Below are 23665 nucleotides of genomic sequence, written 5' to 3'. Positions count from 1 at the left end.
AAGTGATATACAATGTATGCAATGTATGTAAGTATTGTAACAATATAATTAATTAGTAAATTATGTACATTTAATTTAATAAATTAGTCAGTTATATTATTGTTTACTTCTCTTGCTCCTCTATAACACAGTTTCATTTGCTACAAAATCACCCACAACTTTCAAAAAGGAGCGTATTGCATAAAACCTTAAAACAACAAAAACCATGTTCTCGGAAGATATAGTTTGGTTCCTGAAATATTCAAATTTCAATTAATAACAACATATTTCTCATTTTATATTGTTCTTACATATTCGTTGGATTTTTAATTTTATGAGCAAAATTTTCATGCAAATAGTTAACTGTATCTTTAGATAACCAAAATAGTGAACAAGAAAAGTAGGGACTACTTCTGATTCTCTGTTGATGTAATAAAAGGAGTCTTATTGCTGGTTCTCTACGAACACAAATTTTAAAGAAAGCATTTTTCCTGATCTCTTCAAAAAAAGCAGTGTTCGTACCCAATATATAAGAAGGGTGACAATGATGACCCACCCTACTTCCAACAGTTTAGAGCATCTCTTTCGTGAGTTCTGCTCCACTGGATAGCTTTGATACCATCCAAATTGAAAACATAATAAGTATTTGTATGTCAAAATAAACGAAAGTAAAACAGAACTGCAGAGAAAAAACAGTTTTTATAGATTTATGACTCACCTAAAAGTGTTTTAAACAAATTCAATGAAAATTTGTTTTTCAAGCTAGCTGAAATAATCGCACTAAAGTTTCTAGAAGTCAATCTAAATTTTCTTGCTAGATACCATTTTTCGTTTGACATCTGAACAGTAGTGGCAGCATGATGTCTGAACAAATTCCCCTTCGTTGGCTTAGTGAAGATGTTCGTTCAGTTGTAATGGAAACACCAAATAATAGTAGCAGAGTTTATTGATGAGACGTATACTATGGGTGTTGACCCGGGATTGCTTTGAGTAGACTGATGAAGTTGATCGTTGAAGACTATCAAGTTTGTTGAGTGAATATTGATTGAATGCTTCTCTAGGCAAGAGATATTAGTTTTATATAAGTTTTAATTGGGTCAATATATTCGCGGACCTCGCGTGATATGTGTATCTAATTTATGTAAATTGTTTAACTTTTGTCAGCACTTTTGACTGATGTAAAAATTATATTATTGATAATTGACCAAATGTGTATGTAACCTAATTACCTACGTGTGTGTATTTAATAACAAATAAATTCATTCGGTCTACTGGGTGATAAAATTATACTGTCTAATTTCGGATATGAATTCTGAAGATTTGATATTGGACATACTGCGGAATCGGGCGTGTCAATACTCAAAGTTTACATATAAGTATTACATAACATAGTAAAATTCAAACATGATAAATTATAACTAGTTTAAGAATAATCAATAATCTTCCAACCGTACCCTAGCTATCAATGTCCGACTCTATCTCTAGATTAAAATTAGGGCAATTGGATGAAAATGTGGAGAGTGGGATGTTGGCTTGGGAAGTCGACGGTACATTGTTGTGCCGATTACTAACTAATACAGGTACTTCCTGTTCGTTAGTCTGAGTTTGTGGATTCCCTGAACGACATAGTCGTGCAACAGGACGGTACTTCCATAACGTGAGTATCCCAATCATTACCATTATAGTAATGGTCCCGGTGGCCACAAAATAATGCCAATTAGATTCGTGAATCGATCGCCACTGCGTATGCGTCATTTCTTGTTCCAGACTCTCCTCCTCAAGTAACACATGACGTAGCTCTCCTCCTGGTATGTCAAGGTAGGTGTTTAGAGGCGTGTTAAACCTGCGGGGTGTCCTCGCCACCAGTTGGGCCACGGGAGTGATTGGCGACTTCCAGTAACTCGTCACTGCTCTGTCCACCCCACTGCTAGTGGGGAGTAATATAATATTTTTCGTTTGGGCGATACATTTGGGTGAAAGCTTCAGGAATGTGACTCGTTCCAGTACTCTTTCGCTCCGATTTCCATCGCAAATAATGGATATGTGTATCGTGACTGGCGTGATAACTAGCCAGAGGTTGGGAGTACCCATCTTACTCCATTGAGCTGTCTGTATTGTCCTGGCTACCAGTGGACATGTGCTATTCTTAGATCGCTCATAAATTTCTTCAAGTATGCAGTTTGGTTGGGTATCCATGTTTCTTATAGCCGTTGGTGAGCACGCTATCTGCGCCTTTGTCAACAGTAAGCACCTTTCTCTATCTTCCGCGGTCAATTCAAAGTAGTGCAGTGTGTCCTTTATTAACTGATCATAAATAGCACACTTTTCTTTAAAGGTTGATACTTTATCTGTGGCCGCCATGAAGTAATTGCAAGCAATGATGTCTTAGATTACAGTGATATTCTTTTTTGGAGTGAACTGCATTTTTAGATAACCAAAATCTTTAAAAAAACTCACCATCATTGGGTTTTTCAAAATGATTTCCTCTAGTCCTAAACTGTATCTGTTCTCTCCTTCCTTTTACAATATTTAACATTTCCAAAAATCATTAATAATTTTCAATGTGAATAAATTTTTAAGGTAAATATGTTCCGTTGACAATGACAAAAATGTTTGAGATTAAAAATGCCTGAGCTGACGTTGAACCATCAAACTTTGTCCGCTCAGCAGAGCTTATATTTAAACTGGGTTCAAGAATTAAACTTCAGATGTACAACACACTTCATGCCTTGAATTCAGTAATGGCGCTGAGCTTTGAATATACAACTATTGATTTTGGTGGCCAAAATATAGAGCTGTCTTCATCTTGAATGCAACACACTGTATAAACTACATTTCCAATCTACTTTAATCTACGCTATTTCTATATGCTGATACAGGACTCTTAGATGCTGAAAAAAAGATCCCAAAAAGCTAGATATAGAAGAATGGTTCAGATACCACAAGCTCTCACTTAATATGAGTAAGTGTAGTTATACAATAATTTCAAATATAGAAGCACACAGAGAGTTACAGTTAAACTTTGGGTAATTTAAATTCATTAAAAAAAATCCTACCAAATACCTTGGTTTATACATAGATAATCAACTGACATAAGTGTTATGTATTTAATGAGGCACCGACTATTGTACAAAACTATTTATTAAAAGATACAGTGGTTAAAACCATACATTATGGATGGATCCGTAGACCCACGGCGTTCCATCACCTAACCTCACTATCGAGTGCTATCGACCCCTAGTCTTTTCCACAGTGTCTCTTATTCCGGTGACGGACTCATATATAACATCTCCTCCCTCGTTAGAGATCAAGTTTAATGAGAGCTTTTACTAGTCTTCCAGAGCGCGTTCTAATATTGCAATCATTGGATGTTTCATCACTCGGTATAGATGTGTTTGTTTCTTCTTGTGATGAACTTGGAATGGGCTCCTTCGGTTCTAATTGAATAGGCTCGTTTTTCAAATTTGGATTCACTGGGATTTCAATTGTAACACTGGCACATCATCACTCACTATAGGAGGTTCTGCTTGAGCTTCGTTAGAATCTGGGATTCTATCTTCACCTCTGTCTTTTCTCATATCATTTGCGTGTGTAAATTTTATTACAGCATTACTACATACTGTCGTCAGATCTGCCACGTAGACAGCGTGAAACTGACCAATACGCATCCAGATCTGCGCATTTCTCACCCTTCGGCCTTCTGATTGGTCCCTGACTTTATCCTATTTTCTGATTGGTGAGTTAACGGTCACGCCCACTTTCAACACTCACCAAGGCCACGAAAATGGGATAAAAGACGGTGCACTTTTTGCAGAAGGCCTATTCGGTTTCGAGTTTTAATCTAGATAAGACCTCTGGTTGGGGAATACCCATTCATTGTTAAATAACTAGCATTTTCATATTCGAAACCTTGGAAGAGAATTAGACTTCTCTTCCGCCCTTTCTTCAAGATCCAGCTTGGTATTATTATTTAATATTCGTAAGAATATTATTTGGGTATTTTATTTTATTTCAGAAACATTTCCATTTCATTGTGCTATGTTTATTTGATATTTCATATGTACCTTATTTTACTTACAGCTTGTGATATTTGTAGATGCTTATTTCTTACACTGATATTATTTGACTGTGACATTTATTTGTGGTTATTTGTTTATAATCTTGAATACCTTTTTTCTGTCGCAACGTGGTTGCTCCAGAGCTATTTTTATTATTAATTTTACTATTAGTTTCCAGCTTAAACTAATCTTACTTCTCTTACAGCCATTTGAATTATTTGTCTTTAAACTATACTTATATCTCATATTTATGTGCATTGATATATATTTGTGTGTATATTTCTTAATAACCAACCGTTATTCTCTATTACAGATAAGTTGTTTATATTTACTTTCTTTTCTACCTATTTATTATTTTATGTTAGTTTCTGTCGTTTTCCATACTCTTACCCATTTGTTTTAGGTACCTCTCCGATCTTCTTACGTGGTGTGTCTGGAGGTTAGTTCGCGCTTCTGCTCTGCCGTATCGGCCTAGCAACAACCACGTCCTCCGCAAGCTTGAACAAAAAGTTAGATACCATTTCATACGGTTACTAAAGACGGTCTCCGAGATATCTTATCTCCGGGATCCAAACTTGAGTAACACGTACTATAAGTGGATAACTTTGTACAAGCACGAGGCTTACATCCTTTCGTTTTGCTTGGTCACACACGTCGTCTTACGAAGACCGAAGATATACTCTCTATATGGGGAAAACCTTGGCGAACTGACCCCGACGCACCGATTTTTAGTAAATAAAGAAAACCTTCTTCCGATTTTCTTTTATTCTTCCTTTCCCTCTGTTTGTCATTTGTTTTAGTAAAAATGGATTCACAGAGGCTTACACGATCGTCTGCCGCAGCAGACAGAGCGACTGGTGGAGATCCACAACCTCCCGTGGAATCACCTCAGCGACATGGCGCCCAACGTGGGGCAACAGATCCTCAACCCACACCGACAGAGCTGCCGACGCTCCTAGCAGCTTTAATGCAAGCCGTAACAGCGCTGACGCTAGCGCAATCAGCGAAGACCGAACCAGCAACCCCTCCTCCGGCACCGACACTACCCACCACCAAATGGAGGCCAACCCTACAAAAATTCTCAGGCGGCGAAACAGAGAGTCCTGAAGAATTCCAAGACGCTGCAACGGAACACTTGACGAACATAGGACTCGATGAAAGACACTGGACAGCCTACATACTAGAAGAAGGACTAGCCGGCGACGCAGCCACATGGGCCGAAGACCACGCCAATCCAAAACTAGATCATGGTACGTTCTTTACCCGTCTTATTGATCACTTTAGTCACTCTTCCCAGATTACCAAGCTACTTGCCAAGCTATACGGCCAGTGGCAGAGAAAAGAGTCCGCAGCAGAATTCATCACCAAGAAGATGGCCCTCTTCAGACGAGTAGCCCCCGAGGTGTCGGAGGAGAAGCGATGCAGAATCATCGTGGACCAGTTAAAACCAGAGATTCGAAAACATATGAGAATAGCCACCCCAAGGACCGAGGAAGAGCTCCGGCGAGCCGCAGATGAGTTGGAACTTGACAACCGACTAGCTGCCACCACGTCAAGTCCATCCACCCAGAACAGCAACTCGAGATCCGAAAATCAACCCCGCAACCAACCAGCCCCGAGAACCTCTGAGACGATTGACGACTGGCGCAACCGAGGACCAAACAACCGTCAACAGAGCCGCCCTGTACCCAGACCACGTGCCCAGGACCAGAACCAGGGAAACGACAACCGGGGCACACTCAACTAAGGACCTCAGCCGCAGTAGTGCCCCAGCTGAACCCGATGGAACATCAGCCCACCTCATCTCACCTCCCAAAGATTTCCGCAGAAGTCAACACCCAAAGGATCAGAGCACTAGTCGACACTGGTGCATCCGGCAACTTCATCAGCAAGAACCTGATCCAGAGGGAGGAAATACGAGGCGGTCCATCCACAGTCCGGCTGGCGTGCGAAGGCCACACGTCCCGCAGTCTAGGGACAACCGAAGTCAACATCCGATTCTCAAACAGCTTCCAATCCAAGGTAAAATGCATCGTAGTCGAGCAACTCCACCATGACATAGTATTGGGCATGCCATGGCTCAAGCAAGAAGAAGTCCTAGTAGACATACCCCGTAAATGTCTGCACGCTGGGATCCAGAGCCGCCGAACACTATACTGGGAAGCTCCGAAGAAGACTACAAGCAACACCTCAACACAGAAGCTACAACCGGATCAAGCTCCGGAATTCGCCTTCCACACTATCCAAGAGACGATCCAAAACTACAACGACGTCTTCGACGATAGAATCCGCCAGCCGACCACCAAAGCCGTCTCCATGCGGATCGACCTGACCGACGACAGACCAATCAACGTCAGGCCATACAAGTACTCCCAAGAGAAAAAGCGGATAATGTTTCAAGAGGTCCAAGAAATGTTATCCGCTGGAGTAATCCGTCCAAGTAAGAGCCCCTACAACAGCCCCGTCGTCATCGTGACCAAGAAGGATGGTACGCCGAGGTTCTGTGTCGACTACAGAAAAATCAACAGCATCACCGTGGACGAAGTTTCGAACATGCCACCGATCCATGACAGCATCAAGGAACTGGGCACAGCAACAATCTTCTCAACCCTTGATTTAAAAAGCGGTTTCTGGCAGATACCGCTCGCCGAGGAGTCCAAGCCCAAAACAGCCTTCAGCCTACCCGATGGATCGGCGTTCGAATTCACAGTGATGCCCTTTGGTTTGAAGAACGGCCCCGCTGCCTTCCAGAAGCTGGTCACGACAGTCCTTGCCGGATACGTTGATGTCTTCGTCAAAGTCTACATGGACGACATCATCATCTTCTCTAACGACTGGGAAGAGCACCAGAGACACCTCCAACTGGTCTTGGAACGACTACGAACTCATGGCCTATGGGTTTCCCTGAAGAAATGCAAGTTTGCAGCGAACGAGCTTGAATACCTAGGCCATAAGATCACATCCGAAAATACCCAACCACTAGAGAAACACTGCGAGAAAATCAGAGGATTCTCCACTCCGAGGACCTTGAAACAAGCCAGAAGCTTCATCGGCACCGCAAGTTGGCTCCGAGATTTCATACCAAACTTCGCCACGATGGTCACCCCACTAACAGACCTGACAGCCGGCAACAAAAAGTTTAAATGGAACAGCCAAGCAGACCAAGCGTTTAACGACATCAAAAACGCAATATCCGGCAACTTAGAACTAAAACGGCCTGATGCCAGCCAACCGTTCAATTTGCAAACCGATGCCTCCGAAATTGGAATGGGAGCAGTACTGTTTCAAGGTCCCGCCAACGATAGAAAAATTGTGGCCTACAGCTCGACAAAACTGAGACCAGCCGAGCGTAGGTACCACATCAACGAGAAGGAGTGCCTCGCAGTGGTTTGGGCCCTGAAAAAATTCAAACACTTCATCCAAGACCAGAAGTTCACCTTGTACACAGATAGCAGAGCCCTCCTTTGGTTGGATAGATACAAATCCGACAAAGCCAAGCTGTCCCGATGGGCCCTGTTGTTACAAGAATTCAACTTCGATGTCGTCCACATCCCCGGCAAGGACAACGAGCTACCCGACCATTTGTCCCGCAATCCGGCCCAAGACGAGAGACCACACCACGACTCCGACGCCGAAGTGGAACGCCTCGCCTGGCCCCAGACCCTAGACTCACAAGACGACGACTTCCCCCTGCTGTGCCTCCTAGACGACGACGAAGAGCAAGCAGCCCATCCCATCCTCGACGACCTCGCAGACATGCCCCTACAGACAAGAATCCAGAGGGATCACCAAGTCCACCCCGGCATGAAGCGATTCATCAAGCGATGGCACAGAATCTCCAGACGAGGACCTCGAGATGACATCGAAAGATCCCTCGTCGAAGAATTCACAGTCGAGAACGAAGCAGCCTTCTACAAGGATCAAGACAAACTCCGACTGATAGTTCCCCCCGGCTTCCGTCCAGAAATCATGAAAGTCTACCACGATAGCGACGAAGCCAACCACCCCGGCCAAGAAGAGACCACGAGAGCCATCCGAGAAGTCTACTACTGGCCCACGCTGTCGAAGGACGTCACCAAACACGTCAGAACCTGCGTCACCTGTGCCACCACGAAAGCAGCTCAACGACAGCCCAAAGCCCCCATAGTCCCACGAAGTCCGACCGCCCCATGGGAACGAGTCTCGTTCGACATCCTCGGACCTTACCCTACAGCCAGAGGCACCAAGAATAAGTACATACTGCTAGCCACCGACTGCCTGAGCAATTGGCTGGAATACAGATGCACACCCGCCGCCAAAAGCAGAGACATCATCAGTTTTCTACAGGAAGAAGTTTGCAATAGATGGGGCAGACCTTCAACAATAATTACAGACAACGCCGTCCAATTCCGCACAGACGCCTGGGAGAGGTTCCTGCGGAAACATACTATCGAAGGTGAGAAGAGCCCCATCTATCACCAAAGAGCAAACCCTGTAGAACGAAGAGTGCAAGAACTAAAAAAAGGTCTGAGGGCTAGAGTGAAGTCGAACGAGGATCCACGATGGGACACCTACGTTGCGGACATTGTATTCAGCCTCCGTACCAGAAAAAACAATGCCACGGACCAAACTCCAGCCGAACTACTCCTTGGATACCGCCCGAGACGTTCCCAGGAGACAGAGCATGAGGTCCACCAACAGGAAACACGAGAGCAAAGAGTCAATCGAGCCATCCAACGAGCGACCATCTACGCCCGGAACCTGTTCCCCGACAACCCTGACGCCCGACAACCCCGTACGTACCTCCCAGGAGAACAAGTATTGGTCCGAAACCACATGAAGGGAAACTTTGGCCAGACATGGACAGGACCACATACCGTCTTGAGAGCAGCCGGAGACCATACGTACGAGGTTCATAGAGACCAGGATGTAGACAGACTAATCCACGTCGACGACATCCGACCAGCCCCACCACCACGAGACGTAGTCAACGACGCCGCCAACGACGCAGCAGAAGACGACAACGTCCAATAAGTGCAAAGCAAACGAACTTTCTTATTTTTTTCAAAACATATCTTTGAACATTTTTTTTCTCCTTTTTTCAAAATATTTTTAAAGTTTTTGTACATCTTCCGACAAGGACAATAAAGGAACTGATCTCCACTCATTCCAAGTCGGAAGATTTTGTTTTATATAACATTTTTTCCTATATTTACGAATCTGTAAAAACCTAAGTTTTTTCGCTACACTTACTAATTTGTAAAAATGAATTTTCTCAATAAAAGAAAAAAAAGTATTCTCCAACCAACCAGTCTCGAAAGGGGGGGGGATGTCGTCAGATCTGCCACGTAGACAGCGTGAAACTGACCAATACGCATCCAGATCTGCGCATTTCTCACCCTTCGGCCTTCTGATTGGTCCCTGACTTTATCCTATTTTCTGATTGGTGAGTTAACGGTCACGCCCACTTTCAACACTCACCAAGGCCACGAAAATGGGATAAAAGACGGTGCACTTTTTGCAGAAGGCCTATTCGGTTTCGAGTTTTAATCTAGATAAGACCTCTGGTTGGGGAATACCCATTCATTGTTAAATAACTAGCATTTTCATATTCGAAACCTTGGAAGAGAATTAGACTTCTCTTCCGCCCTTTCTTCAAGATCCAGCTTGGTATTATTATTTAATATTCGTAAGAATATTATTTGGGTATTTTATTTTATTTCAGAAACATTTCCATTTCATTGTGCTATGTTTATTTGATATTTCATATGTACCTTATTTTACTTACAGCTTGTGATATTTGTAGATGCTTATTTCTTACACTGATATTATTTGACTGTGACATTTATTTGTGGTTATTTGTTTATAATCTTGAATACCTTTTTTCTGTCGCAACGTGGTTGCTCCAGAGCTATTTTTATTATTAATTTTACTATTAGTTTCCAGCTTAAACTAATCTTACTTCTCTTACAGCCATTTGAATTATTTGTCTTTAAACTATACTTATATCTCATATTTATGTGCATTGATATATATTTGTGTGTATATTTCTTAATAACCAACCGTTATTCTCTATTACAGATAAGTTGTTTATATTTACTTTCTTTTCTACCTATTTATTATTTTATGTTAGTTTCTGTCGTTTTCCATACTCTTACCCATTTGTTTTAGGTACCTCTCCGATCTTCTTACGTGGTGTGTCTGGAGGTTAGTTCGCGCTTCTGCTCTGCCGTATCGGCCTAGCAACAACCACGTCCTCCGCAAGCTTGAACAAAAAGTTAGATACCATTTCATACGGTTACTAAAGACGGTCTCCGAGATATCTTATCTCCGGGATCCAAACTTGAGTAACACGTACTATAAGTGGATAACTTTGTACAAGCACGAGGCTTACATCCTTTCGTTTTGCTTGGTCACACACGTCGTCTTACGAAGACCGAAGATATACTCTCTATATGGGGAAAACCTTGGCGAACTGACCCCGACGCACCGATTTTTAGTAAATAAAGAAAACCTTCTTCCGATTTTCTTTTATTCTTCCTTTCCCTCTGTTTGTCATTTGTTTTAGTAAAAATGGATTCACAGAGGCTTACACGATCGTCTGCCGCAGCAGACAGAGCGACTGGTGGAGATCCACAACCTCCCGTGGAATCACCTCAGCGACAATACTAGATAAGTACAGTAACTTAAAATTTTCATAATCTTTCCTTTCTGCCATAATTTTGTTTGTTTGTTTTTAATATAGACACTTTCATTTACTTTATACCATGTATGCCCATTTTTAATTGGGATAGATGCATGCTTACTATTATGACAAGAAGGTTTCAACATATTAAATCTGGTTCTAGGACGCACTTTAAAAATACTTTCACTTGGAGAAATCCCTGTAGCTGTTGTAGGAGTTGTTCTATAAGAGAATAAAAAGTTTTGAATTTTCTGAATAACCAATCGTTCATTAATCTCCTCTCTCTTAATAGTCAACAGGGCTTTTTTCAAATTTTTCTTAACTATTTGAACACTACGCTCCGCAGCACCATTACTTTGAGGGTGATATGGAGGTGTCTTCAATGGTTTAATTCCATTTGCTTGACAAAATGCCACAAATTCACTGGAATTGAAAGGAGGTCCATTGTCTGAGACTAATTCGACAGGAAGACCAATTACAGTAAACATATCTCTTAATTTTGATATAGTTTCTGATGCCTCTGTACCATTTGACATTAATTTTACATCTAACCATTTTGATTTCTGATCGATTAAAATTAAAAATGTGTACTTAATTTAACAAAGAAATCTATATATACTCTGTAAAAGTTGTGTGGTGCAGACGGCCACGGACATAATTCCTTGCTTGAATTTGTGAAATTTTGACATTGTTGACATACATTACATGATATGAATTTTTCAATATATTCATTCACATTTGGCCACTAACAATATGAACGTACCAACATTTTAGTACGAACAATACCATTATGTTGTTCGTGAAATAAGTCTAACACCTTATCTTGTAATTGATTTGGAATAAATACTCTATTTCCCACTAGGATACAATTTTGTTCAATTGACAATTCATTTCTACGTTTAAAGTATGGTTTCAAAGATTCATCACTCACTTTCCTAGGCCAACCTGATAAAATGAAATCTTTTACTTTTAATAACAACAAATCTTTGTTTGTTTCATTTGTAATATGACACGCGTTTAAAGGCATTTGATCTACCAAACTAAAAGAATACAAATAGTCTGTAATTTTTGTATTATCACTACAGGGTAAACGTGATAAACCATCAGCATTGTTAATTGCTGCCCCCTTTTTGTACTGAATATCGTACTGATAACCTTACAGAATCTTGTAATTCTTGCAGCCACTGAAATTAGAATTCCTTTATTTTTTCCAAAGATAAACTGTAATGGCTGATGATCTGTAATCAGTATAAATTTACGACCATAAAGATATTTATGAAATTTATTTAAAGCAAACATAATAGCAAGGGCTTCCCTTTCCAAATTACTATACTTTTTTTCTGTACTAGACAGTGTACTTGATGCAAACATGACAGGTTTCTCTACATGACCAATTTTATGACTTAAGACACAACCGACAGCATAACTACTTGCATCACATGTGACATAAATTGGAAGAGATGGATCATAATGAGTAATAACACTATTAGATGTTAACCACTTTTTACTTTCTTGAAATACTTTATCACATTCAGGTGACCAGCTACTACTGAAATTAATATTATTTTGACACAGTTTGTATAATGGTTTTAATTTGGAAGACAACATCGGGATAAACTTTCCATAGTAGTTTAGCAAACCTAAATATGACTTTAATTCAGTTGTATTCTTTGGTGTTGGAGCTGAGTTTTCAGGTTCCAATGAAGACAAGAAACCTAGAAATAATGAATTTTCCTCCTCAATTTCATCTTCTTCTAACAAACTAACTTTCGAACGACATACTGCACTTGTATGTCGCACTTTCTTACAACTGAAATATTGCCATGCTTTGGCTGGACATTTTGATGAGTCATGTTTTCTACCACATCTAAAGCATGACTTGGGTTGGACATTACTTCTACCAGTTTGATGGCCATCATCTTTCTTCACTGTAGCTTCCCTCTTTCTGAACATTACTTTATCTAACTTCCCTTCTATTGCCGCTACATTTTCCTGTTCCATCCTTCTAACTTGACCTTCTGTAAGTTCTATTGACAAGGCTATCTCATAAGCTCTTTCAAAGGAAATGTTGTCTTCTACCAGGAGTTTACGTCTTATTTGGACTGATCATACACCACATACAAACCTGTCTCTGAGACATTCTTTCAAAAATTGCCCAAATTTACAATATTGAGCAACACTTTTCAGTTTTGACACAAAACTTTTAATATCCTCCTGAGGCTCTTGTAAAATTTATACCTTTCAGCGATAACTAACCGCTTTGGACTATAATGTTCAATCAGAACTCTTTTTAACTCCTCAAATGTTTTTGAACTTGGTACCTCTGGTGCTAATAAGTCTTTTAAGACACTGTAAGTCTCTCCGCCAATTAAAGAAATCAATAATGGAACTTCTTTGTCTTTTTCCACTACATTACATATAAACAACTGCTCAAGTCTCTCTATATAAGAGGTGATATCACTTTTCGCAGGGTTGAACTGCTCAATATATCCAATTAACGACTTTTTTCGACTTTTGCGTGGATTCTTTCTGTGACTCGTCGCCAAATATGTTATGTATTTAATGAGGCACCGACTATTGTACAAAACTATTTATTAAAAGATACAGTGGTTACAAACATACATTATGGATGGATCCGTAGACCCACGGCGTTCCATCACCTAACCTCACTATCGACCCCTAGTCTTTTCCACAGTGTCTCTTATTCCGCTGCCGGACTCATATATAACAATAAGAACAGCACATATTGAACAAATGTCAAAAAATAGCTCCAGCAGTAGGCATGCTTGGAAGAATTGCGAAATTTATAAGTATCCCTCAGCGTAAAATGGTCTACTACTCTTTAATAAATTCACATTCATCATACCTGACTATTGTTTGGGGTAATACAATTAAAAACTGTTAAATATGTATTTCATCTATCAAGACTTCATCCAACAGAGAACCTGTACTATCAGAGAGGAATTTTTAACATTGAGCATGAAATTAAGCTTTCTCAAACACTTACAAATATTACTTTAAGATGTATAGAAGATGTACATGACCATAACACCAGGCAGGGAGGTAATAGTTTTCAAACCGTAAGAATGCGAACTACTGATGCACAAAGAAGTATATACTCGAGTGATTTCAAGAAGTATATAATAAGTTACCCACAAATATCAGACTAGGCTAGAAAAATTTAAAACTGAATTCAAAGAGTTACTTCTTACTAACTACTATAATAATAGATAGCTTTAATTTAATACAATTCTTTAATGAATTTATTAAAAAAAAAACTTAACCTACAGTGTAAAGTAGTCTAAATTTTTTTCTGTTATGTAATTGGTTAATAATATAATTATTACTATTTAAATGGGAATAAGCCACAATTAAAGGTTAAAATACGTTTATTGACGTTTCAATTTCCACTTCGGAAATCGTTCTCAAAATACAAACATTAGTAAATTTAAATTAGGTTCAAAGTCTGGCTCTATAATCCCAAAAAGCAAAAAGGTTGTTCTCCCAAACTGCATCAGTTTTGGGAAGGCCCATACTTAATTATGGAGAAGATCAACGATGTTATCTACCGAATAAGCAAGATTCCGAAGGGAAAGTCGATGATAGTACACCATAACCGGCTGGCGTCGTTCGAAGGTGACCACGACGTAGATGAAGAAATGGAAGTAAACCAAGTCCAAGATGTGTCTGACCTCACGTTTGAGGAATTCATGGGTGCCTATGGAGGTACCGGTAAAGCAAGACATGGTGTTACCACTGAAGAAAAGCAAGATCTACTCGCGCTCCCCGATGACTACTCGCTGGCACTTACCATCCCGGCCAGCATCAAAGACGCACCAGGATTGGCATCCGTCTTTCGAAGAAAGTTCGGTCGAGTTGCAGAACTTCAATGCCAAGTGCCAGCTCATGGGAAAGCCTTGAAACTCCAAGAAGCATCACGTTACCTTTTCTACCTGGTAACAAAAGACACTGCCCGTGACCAACCTACCTACCGAGATGTATGGGAAGCCTTACTTCAATTGAGAGAGCACGTACTAGAGTCCGACGTGCAAAAGTTAGCTATGCCAAAGTTAGAGTGCCGCCAATTAGATTGGAGGGTTATCCGAAGTATGGTGGAGGAGATCTTTAGAGACACCGAAGTCCAGGTGTTAGTCTGTTGCAATCCGCATAGTTACTGGTGCGGAGAGAAAACCGTCCCTTGTCATTTTTATAAAACTGGAAGTTGTAAAAGAGGGTCCAGTTGCCGATACCAGCATACCGTTCCAGTTCCAGTCCCGACAAGGTTCCAGGAGGAACCATCTTTTAAGAGGGGGGCAATGTTACGATAAATTCTGACCCAAAACCGTAAATATATTTATTACTAATATTCGCATTCATTCACGTATTTTCTAGGTAATGCCTACCTGACACACGATGGGTCCTATAAAAATAACACTCGAACTTTCTGGAGACTAGCCGACTTAAATATACCAGTTTTGAGAGACCATTTCGCCGCTCTGTCTAGTCGAGAGGGCCGTCGACGTTTCTAGTTTAACGGTACTGGCTATATAACAGGACCTTTTTTGGAGAAAACAGTTAGTCAATTTTGATGATTCGCGCCGCGTTTAAATTGTAACGTCCGATAGATAAATTATATAATTAGTTAAATAAATTGTTGTACAGTGGTTTAATAAATTGATATAAATTATCGTGTTTTTTAATAAATTAAAATAAGAACAATATAATAAATTAGAATTAAATAAAATCGTAACAATACCTAAGAAACTAGAGGTGGGTCGTTGACATTTTTATCGGAACCGTTTTTCGTAAACTAGTAACTACACGCAGGTGCAAAAAAATCGATCAATGAGTATTATTTGCTGAAACAAGAAAACGTTTGAAGATATTAGTTTTAAATCAGGTATTTATGTAAAAGTATATGTTATATTAAAATAATTTTTACAGATTATCCAAAAAAATCATTTATTTATAGAGACATAAGCCAAAACTCAAAAATACAAGAATATTCAAAACTTTCTGAAATTAAGAAAAACATTGATAATAAATCAATATCTAATGTTTCCACATCGGGCCCTTAAAACAGCATGTACACGTCTAGGCATTGAGGTAATTAACCTCTGGATATCAAATTGATCCAATTGGTCCCATATTTCTTGAAGAGCCGCTGTAAGTTCTGTTGGCGTAGGTTAGACCATTCTTGTTCTCTTGAATGATTCTGTTCGCCCTTGTAACTGGTGCGCTGGTTTAACTTCGTTAGTGGACTGTATCTCTAGTAAAAATTAAAGGATATGTGCACAGATACCAAATTTATTATCCAAACTCTTATAACAAAAATAATATCGACTATATCGACATGCCATCTGTTAACCTATTTTTTTGACCGACTGTCACTCTCGGCTGGCGCCGCTGGCGGGTGGCGATTCTTCTCTTTTTCGGCAAGACATGAAGTGTCAACCGCCAATACAGCTAAGGCCCCGTCTACAAATGCGCGGTAAATTTAAATAATTCTCATTATTTTACATTTCTGAACATGCCTCCAGCCTTGAAAGACAATCTTTCAACAAATATGAACTATGCAAAAATAAAAGTATATATAACATTATAAATCAAATAAACATTGAAATACAATCATGTTACAAAAAAACATTGTCCGTCTCGATTGGCAATAGACAAATTTTTGCCACGGTCCGTTTGTAAATTCCATTAACAGTTTTAATCGATACCACTCGCACTATATTGTCCTTTCCAGGGTGTAACTTGACGATCCGTCCTAGATTCCACTTGTACGAAGGCAAGTTGTCATCTTTGATTATGACCATAGCTCCCTCCTTGACACTAGCTGCATTAGTTTTCCACTTAGTGCGTTGTTGTAGCTCATTGATGTACTCTCTTGACCAACGAGTCCAAAAGTGTTGTTTAGTTTGTTCAAGTTGCTCAAAATGGGACAGCATCGTCTTTGAAACAGCTTCAACATTTGGGTATGGTATGGAATTTATCGAACGACCAATAAGGAAATGTGCGGGCGTAAGTACATTGAAATCGTTTGGATCTGAGGAAAGAGGTGTGAGTGGTCGAGCATTCAAAATTCCCTCAATTTGCGTTACAATTGTATAAAAACTTTCGAAAGTAAGCAAACGATTGGACATAATTATAATTAGATGATGTTTAATTTTAACCCCGGCCTCCCACAGTCCACCTTGATGCGGAGAGTAAGCTGGTATAAAATGCCAATTGATTCCCTGATTAACACCCAATTCCGTTTGTAAAGTAGATTGGTTGCATTTAAGAAAAGAACTAAGATCTTTCAATTTATTGTTCGCTCCAACGAAGTTACTGCCATTATCACTGTAGATGGCAGATGGTTTGCCTCGGCGAGCAATAAAGCGCTGTAATACTTCTAAAAATGCGGATGTGGTCAGTTCAGTGGCTACCTCTAAATGTACTGCCTTTGTTGCCATACAAACAAAAAGACAAAGATAGCTTTTGAAAACCTTGCAACCACGACCCTTACGATCCTTTATCATGAATGGACCTGCATAGTCAACTCCTGTATGATTAAAAGGAAAAGTTTGAGAAACTCGTGATGATGGTAATTGACCCATTAATGGTGTACAAATTGTCGGTTTACATCGAAAACATGTAACACATTCTCTGACAATTTTTCTTACTAAATTTCTACCTGATATGGGCCAGTATTTTTCGCGAATGACTGATAACATTAGCTGCGGTCCTGCGTGACCTAATTGTTGATGAAATTTGTGACAAATAAGGTAAGTTAATTTGTGATTTGAAGGAAGAATTATTGGATGACACTTATCGAATGGAAAAGAAGAATTTTGTAGTCTTCCACCTACAAGAATGATGCCCTTTTGAAGAAATGGTGTCAAACTTAGAAGTCGACTCTTCCTGTCTACCCTACCTAGTTTTAACAGATCATCGATTTCAGTCGAAAAGACTTCCCGATGTACAAGTGATATTAACATATCTAGTGATTGATTTATTTCGGTTAAGGAGAGATCACCTTAAACTCTTTCTTGTTTGGGTTTTCTGCAATTAGAAATAAATCTTAAACAATAAGCTGTTACACGCTGAAGTTTTTGTATGCTAGAAAATTTTTCAAATGGAAATAAATGAACTGGTTGTCTCTGAAGAAATGTGTAGATTTTTCGAACTTCAAGAAGACTATCTACTGAGATGGGACTAAGATTAGATATATCTTGTGGCCACTTATCTGGAGCTTGTTTTAACCAGGGTGGTCCACTAAACCAATGTGAATTCTGAAGTAAATTAGCTGAAGTCATACCTCATGTAAGAATATCAGCTGCATTTGTTGCTGTGGGTACATATCTCCATTTATCTACATTTGTGAGAGATTGAATTTGATCTATACGATTCCCCACAAAAACTTGTAACATATGAGGAGAAGTTTTAATCCATGCTAGTGTAACTGTGGAGTCGCTCCACAGATAGTAATCATCAATTGAGATTGTTAACGATTTAACAACTTTCTGAAATAATTCTGCTAACAAGAGCGCAGCACATAATTCCAACCTTGGAATGCTGATGGTTTTTAATGGTGCAACCCTTGTTTTGGACGTAAGTAAACTAGTTTGAATAGTGTTATTTGAATCAGTGGACCGTACATACATACATGCACCATAGGCAGACTGAGACGCATCAGCAAACCCATGAATTTCAACATGTACTCGATCCATACAAACAACATGTCTAGGAATTTGGAGTGAGTTCAGTTCTTTGAGATCTGTTCCTATAGAAATCCATTTATTGCGAATGTCTAGTGGAACCTCTTGATCCCAAGATAAATTTAAATACCAAAGCGATTGAAGCAATATTTTTGCTTTAATAAATAAAGGACTAATTAAACCTAGCAGATCAAAGATCTTTGCTATTTCGGATAAGATAAGTCGTTTAGTGAATTTTGTAACTTGGGGTAACACTACCTTGATAGAAAAGACATCCTTGTTTGCTGACCAATAAAGCCCTAACACCTTTGACGCTTCTGAAAAGCCAAAATAAAATTCATCAAATTCTTGTGTATGCTGAATATTTGTGAATACCTCCAAATTGTTTGATTTCCATTTTCTGAGATGAAATCCTCCTGATTTTAATATGTCATCTATTTGTTGGCACAATATGATTCCTTGATTGAGTGAATCTGCACCTGTAATTAAATCATCTACAAAGAAATCATTCTTTATGACTCGAGCTGCTTCTGGATTGGATTTTTCATTTTCGATACCTAACTGGACCAGACATCTCGTGGCCAAATATGGACCACTTGCAGTGCCATACACTACTCTGTTGAGCGCATATGTCTGCAGTTCTTCGTTAGGATTGTTTCTCCAAACAATTAATTGCAACAGATGGAACCTTTTGTGTACCATCACTTGTCTGTACATTTTACAAATGTCTCCACAAATTACTATGTTATGTTGTCTAAACCTTAACATAATTGAATACAATTCATCTTGAACTACTGGACCTACCATTTGAATGGAATTATATGAATGTCCTGAAGATGACAATGTGGAACTATTGAAAACAACACGAAGCTTGGTAGTGTCACTTTCTTCCTTTAAAACACCATGGTGTGGTGAATAATAGGTAATTTGAGTATCACTAGGAGTAAACCATGTCATGTGGTTTAATTCTTCATATTCTTTCATGAAGTCTGAATACAACTTCTTTAGTTGGGGGTTGACTGCTAGCTTTCTCTCTAAACTGTAAAACTGTTTCATTGCTATGTCCTTTGAGTTCCCTAACCTTGATATTGGTTCCTTTAACGGAACTGATACAATGAATCGACCTGATGTATCACGTTGAACTGTGTTTATGAAATGTTCTTCCACTTGCTGTTCTTCATTTGACAAATGCTTGTTGTCCGGAATGGTATCTAATTCCAAAACCTTGCGACCTGTGATTCTAAATCGGTGACTTTCGTAATACCACATTTGCTATTATTTGATGTTAATTTAGATAATCCAAGTGGACCTGAAATTATCCACCCTAAAACTGTTTTTTGTAGCACTGGTAGATGTTTTCCTAAGTAAATCGTACCTGTACATATGAGATTCCAATAAGAATCTGCACCAATGAGGATATCTATATTTTTGGGTTCATTGAACCTAGCATCTGCTAGTGTAATATTGTTGGGAATCGGTAATGAAGATTTAGAAAAATACCTATTAGGCAAATCATCTGTTATTTGTTGAATAACTAAACACTGAAGAGAACATGAAAACTGATTACTGAGAGACTTAACTGTTACATTACAAGAGGATTGAATCACAGACTGATTCTGTGCAAGTCCTGATACTGACAACTGAACCCTTTGTTGAGTAATCCCTAGGCGATCTGCTAAACCCTTTGATATGAAATTAGACATTGAAGCATTATCTAAAAGTGCTGTACAAATATGCTGATTTCCATGCTTGTCAAATACTTGTACCAAAGCTGTGGCTAATAAGACCTGACCACTTGTTGAAAGATTACAAAAATTCTTGATTATTGTATCTGGTTTAGCTTCCTGATTTGATTCTGAAGCTTGATTTAAAGCTTGCAACCCATTACTGACTGTACTCCTTAGCTGAGTATCTACTGGTACAGTAATGTTAGTATGTCTGTTTTGACAATATGAGGTTGGATCTGCTTCAAGTCGACAGTTTTGACTTGAATCCAAATTTATACTCTGAGGATTGTGAGCTGAAGAACAATATATACTACCATAAGCTGTAGTTGACTCTTTGCTCTGAGAACCTTGACCAGAAGTATAAAACTGACCTGCTTGTGAACCTATGCTCTGAAAACTTTGAGGTGAAGTATTGACTTGATCTGAATGCGAATCTGTGCTCTGAAAATCTTGAGCTGGACCATAAACTTGATCTAAATGTGACCCTGTGTGAACTACATGGGTATATGTTATCTTGGAATCATGCAACAAAGAATTGTGTTTCTCTGGACAGTGCCTACAATGACCATGCTTACAAGTAGTAGCTTGGTGTCCTTGACGAAAACAATTCTCACAAATCTTGAATAAACTTACTTTTTGCCTCCTCTGACTGACTGGCAATTGCAAAAATTCACTACATTTAAATAAAAAATGAGGTTTTTTGCAGTAATAACAAGATAATGTATTCTGCTTATCCTGTTGACCACCTGAACTTACCACAAACGCTTTCTGTTTGAAAGATGAAACCTTGTGCTTGATTTTATGTTTATTGACCTTGTCAATGAAATTTGCTCTATCTGATAAAAATGAAATAAAATCTTCCAGATTAGGAAAATTTGTATTTACTATTTGTTTCTCCCACTCATCAACAGTATCATTATCAAATTTACTAGAGACAATAAATATAATTAATAAATCTGCCAAATGACTTTTATTAACGCCTAAACTTTCTAATGATGCTAGTTTTATTGAGATTAAATCAACAATATCTCTATAGGAGCTTGAAACATCTGGTTTTAATTCTTTTTGTTTACTAATGGATGGATTGATGATGTGGAAGAAGACCTACAGATTCTAGGGGTTAGAAGATGGAGGGAAGTTGCCAGGAATCGACAGGAGTGGCAACTTCTTTGTGAGCAGGCCAAGATCCACAACGGATTGTCGAGCCACTTATGATGATGATGATGTTTACTAATGATTTTATATGATTGTGAATAATTAATGATTTATCATCATACCTGTCACATAGTGTTTTCCATGCTAACTCATAATTTTCGGCTACAAATGCTATGGATTTAATACATTGTGCAGCAGAACAAATAATGAAATTTTTGAATGTGTTCCATGTGATCAGAATTGTGAATTAATGATAGAAACAAATCACGAAACTCTAACCATCTCTCAAATAAACCAATAAATTTTATCAATTCTATAGTTGGTAAACGAATATTTGATTGACTTTTAACTACAGACATGTTTAATTGTGACTTTTTTGACTCACCTTGTTTTGATAAATATTCTTTGGCTTCCGAAATCACCCTGTAATATGTATTTTCAAAAGTTAATGTTTCTGATTCATCAAAGCTTTGAGCATCTAAACATTGTAACTCTAATTGTAAAGCTAAAAATTCATTTAATACAAATTGTAATTGATCCAATCTAGTTTGTAACTGAATTGTTTCAGTTTCAGATGTTTTTTCTAATCTCACTGACTGAAAAAAATCTACAAATCTATTTAATTTACTAATTGCTGCGTTTTTTCTAATTGTAAATCTAGCAATTTGACTTTGTAATGCTATTTGAGTTGGCATATGTGGTAATTCTGGATTAACTGTGTCTTCCATCATGTAAATGTACAATCAAGAATAAAAAAATGCAAAACCACTCATCCAGCTGAATAAATTAAAACAAATTTAAATGACTACTTACAAAGTTACAATACCAAATCCTTAGTACTTCAACCTGTGAAGACGACATCTAAATCCTTGAAACCGGCTTCGCCTTGTGGTTGAACTCATAAAAAACAGTGGTAGTTGATAAAAAAACTTGAAATCCTTGAACCTTGTCGGCAACTTGCTGCTTGTTTGATGTTTGCTTGCAATAAATTAGGTCACATCTGGCACTTCAGTAATGTAAAAACATCCGGCGAGAATGATCAAATGTTTTATGTTGGCGTAGGTTAGACCATTCTTGTTCTCTTGAATGATTCTGTTCGCCCTTGTAACTGGTGCGCTGGTTTAACTTCGTTAGTGGACTGTATCTCTAGTAAAAATTAAAGGATATGTGCACAGATACCAAATTTATTATCCAAACTCTTATAACAAAAATAATATCGACTATATCGACATGCCATCTGTTAACCTATTTTTTTGACCGACTAGTCGACTGTCACTCTCGGCTGGCACTAATGTCTAGAGCAGAGAAAAACCCAACACATGTGTCTCTGTTATTCTAGGTCTAGAGCCCGACCCACTATTCTGAGCCGCGTAATGTAGGTTGCCTATTATGAATTTGAATCGAGGAAATTACTGACAGACTTACGCATGACGTCCGACATCGGATAATCATTTTCGACTAAAATAGATGTTAATAATTATTTTTCTTCCAAAACGAATTGTCATTAGAACAGGCAATTTTAGTTTTATCATATAATGATTTAATGACTCCCTTTTTAACATTTAGGTTGTGATTTGATTTATAATTTAGATATATGTTCATATGTGTTGGTTTTTTGTATACATGAGTCCCATATCCACTATTTTCCTTTAAGATTAAAACATCCAGAAAAGGCAACGATTTATTTTATTTCTTTTCCATTGTAAGTTTTATTAACTCCTCCTTTTTACCTTTTATCTATATTAATCAGAAGTGTTTCCAACAGATCATCTACATATTTCCAACGTATTGTGAGCTTTAAATTTTGATTAGGAATATTTGTTTTGAAGTTTTCCATCAATATATTAGCTAATTATGGATTTAAAGCACAGCCCAAAAATTTTGTTTATAAAAATCATTGTTTAGATGAAAATAAGTGTTGTCAGTAGATAATGTCAACAGTTCCGTTATAACTGACACATTTAATTTGGTTCTAGTTGTTAATCACTCATTTTGCAATTTGGTCCTAATTGTTTTCATAGTTTCATCTAATGGTACATTTATATATAGACTATTTATTTATATAAAAACTTACTTAGAAAATATTAAATATAAAAATCAATGTACCAAATTATATCAACATTTAAAAAATATAGATAATTTTAATGATATTTGTGATTTTTTTTCTATCTAATCGTTGTTTTATTTAAGTCAAGCATAGCCACAGCTATACAGATCCCTGTTTATAGTAATAACTTCAGTTTGTTTTTGAATAATACATCTACAAAAAAGGTGCTACATATTTGATTCATTAATTCCTTGTAATGTGATTTTTTTGGCTTGCTTAAAAACGTTTTAGAGACCTTTCCTTTGTAATATCTATAAATGAATAATTTCCCC

General features: G+C 38.2%; 1 protein-coding gene and 1 long non-coding RNA gene across 2 annotated transcripts; both read right to left on the bottom strand.

Moving 5' to 3' along the window:
* Positions 1 to 95: 95 nt before the first annotated feature.
* LOC140443493 (uncharacterized) lies at positions 96 to 22103 on the bottom strand. Its single transcript, XR_011951213.1, has 3 exons — positions 21672 to 22103; positions 15458 to 15560; positions 96 to 232 (listed from the first exon to the last, which is right to left on the bottom strand). It is a non-coding gene; the product is annotated as an uncharacterized lncRNA (long non-coding RNA).
* LOC140443490 (uncharacterized) lies at positions 15567 to 22205 on the bottom strand. The gene is made up of 2 exons (XM_072534800.1): positions 22100 to 22205; positions 15567 to 21709 (listed from the first exon to the last, which is right to left on the bottom strand). Exon 2 carries the CDS (start codon positions 19671 to 19673, stop codon positions 18006 to 18008), a length of 1668 nt encoding a protein of 555 aa, XP_072390901.1. The 5' UTR covers positions 19674 to 21709; positions 22100 to 22205; the 3' UTR covers positions 15567 to 18005.
* Between the last annotated feature and the right edge of the window lie 1460 nt (positions 22206 to 23665).

This window comes from Diabrotica undecimpunctata, chromosome 6 (genome assembly GCF_040954645.1).
Source record: "Diabrotica undecimpunctata isolate CICGRU chromosome 6, icDiaUnde3, whole genome shotgun sequence".
Classification (NCBI taxonomy): Eukaryota; Metazoa; Arthropoda; class Insecta; order Coleoptera; family Chrysomelidae; genus Diabrotica; species Diabrotica undecimpunctata.
This window is presented reverse-complemented; position numbering and strand designations above follow the sequence as displayed.

What these genes read in the sequence shown, in the direction of transcription:
- LOC140443490 (XM_072534800.1), bottom strand. Translation starts at nt 19,673, where the DNA reads ATGTGGTATTACGAAAGTCACCGATTTAGAATCACAGGTCGCAAGGTT.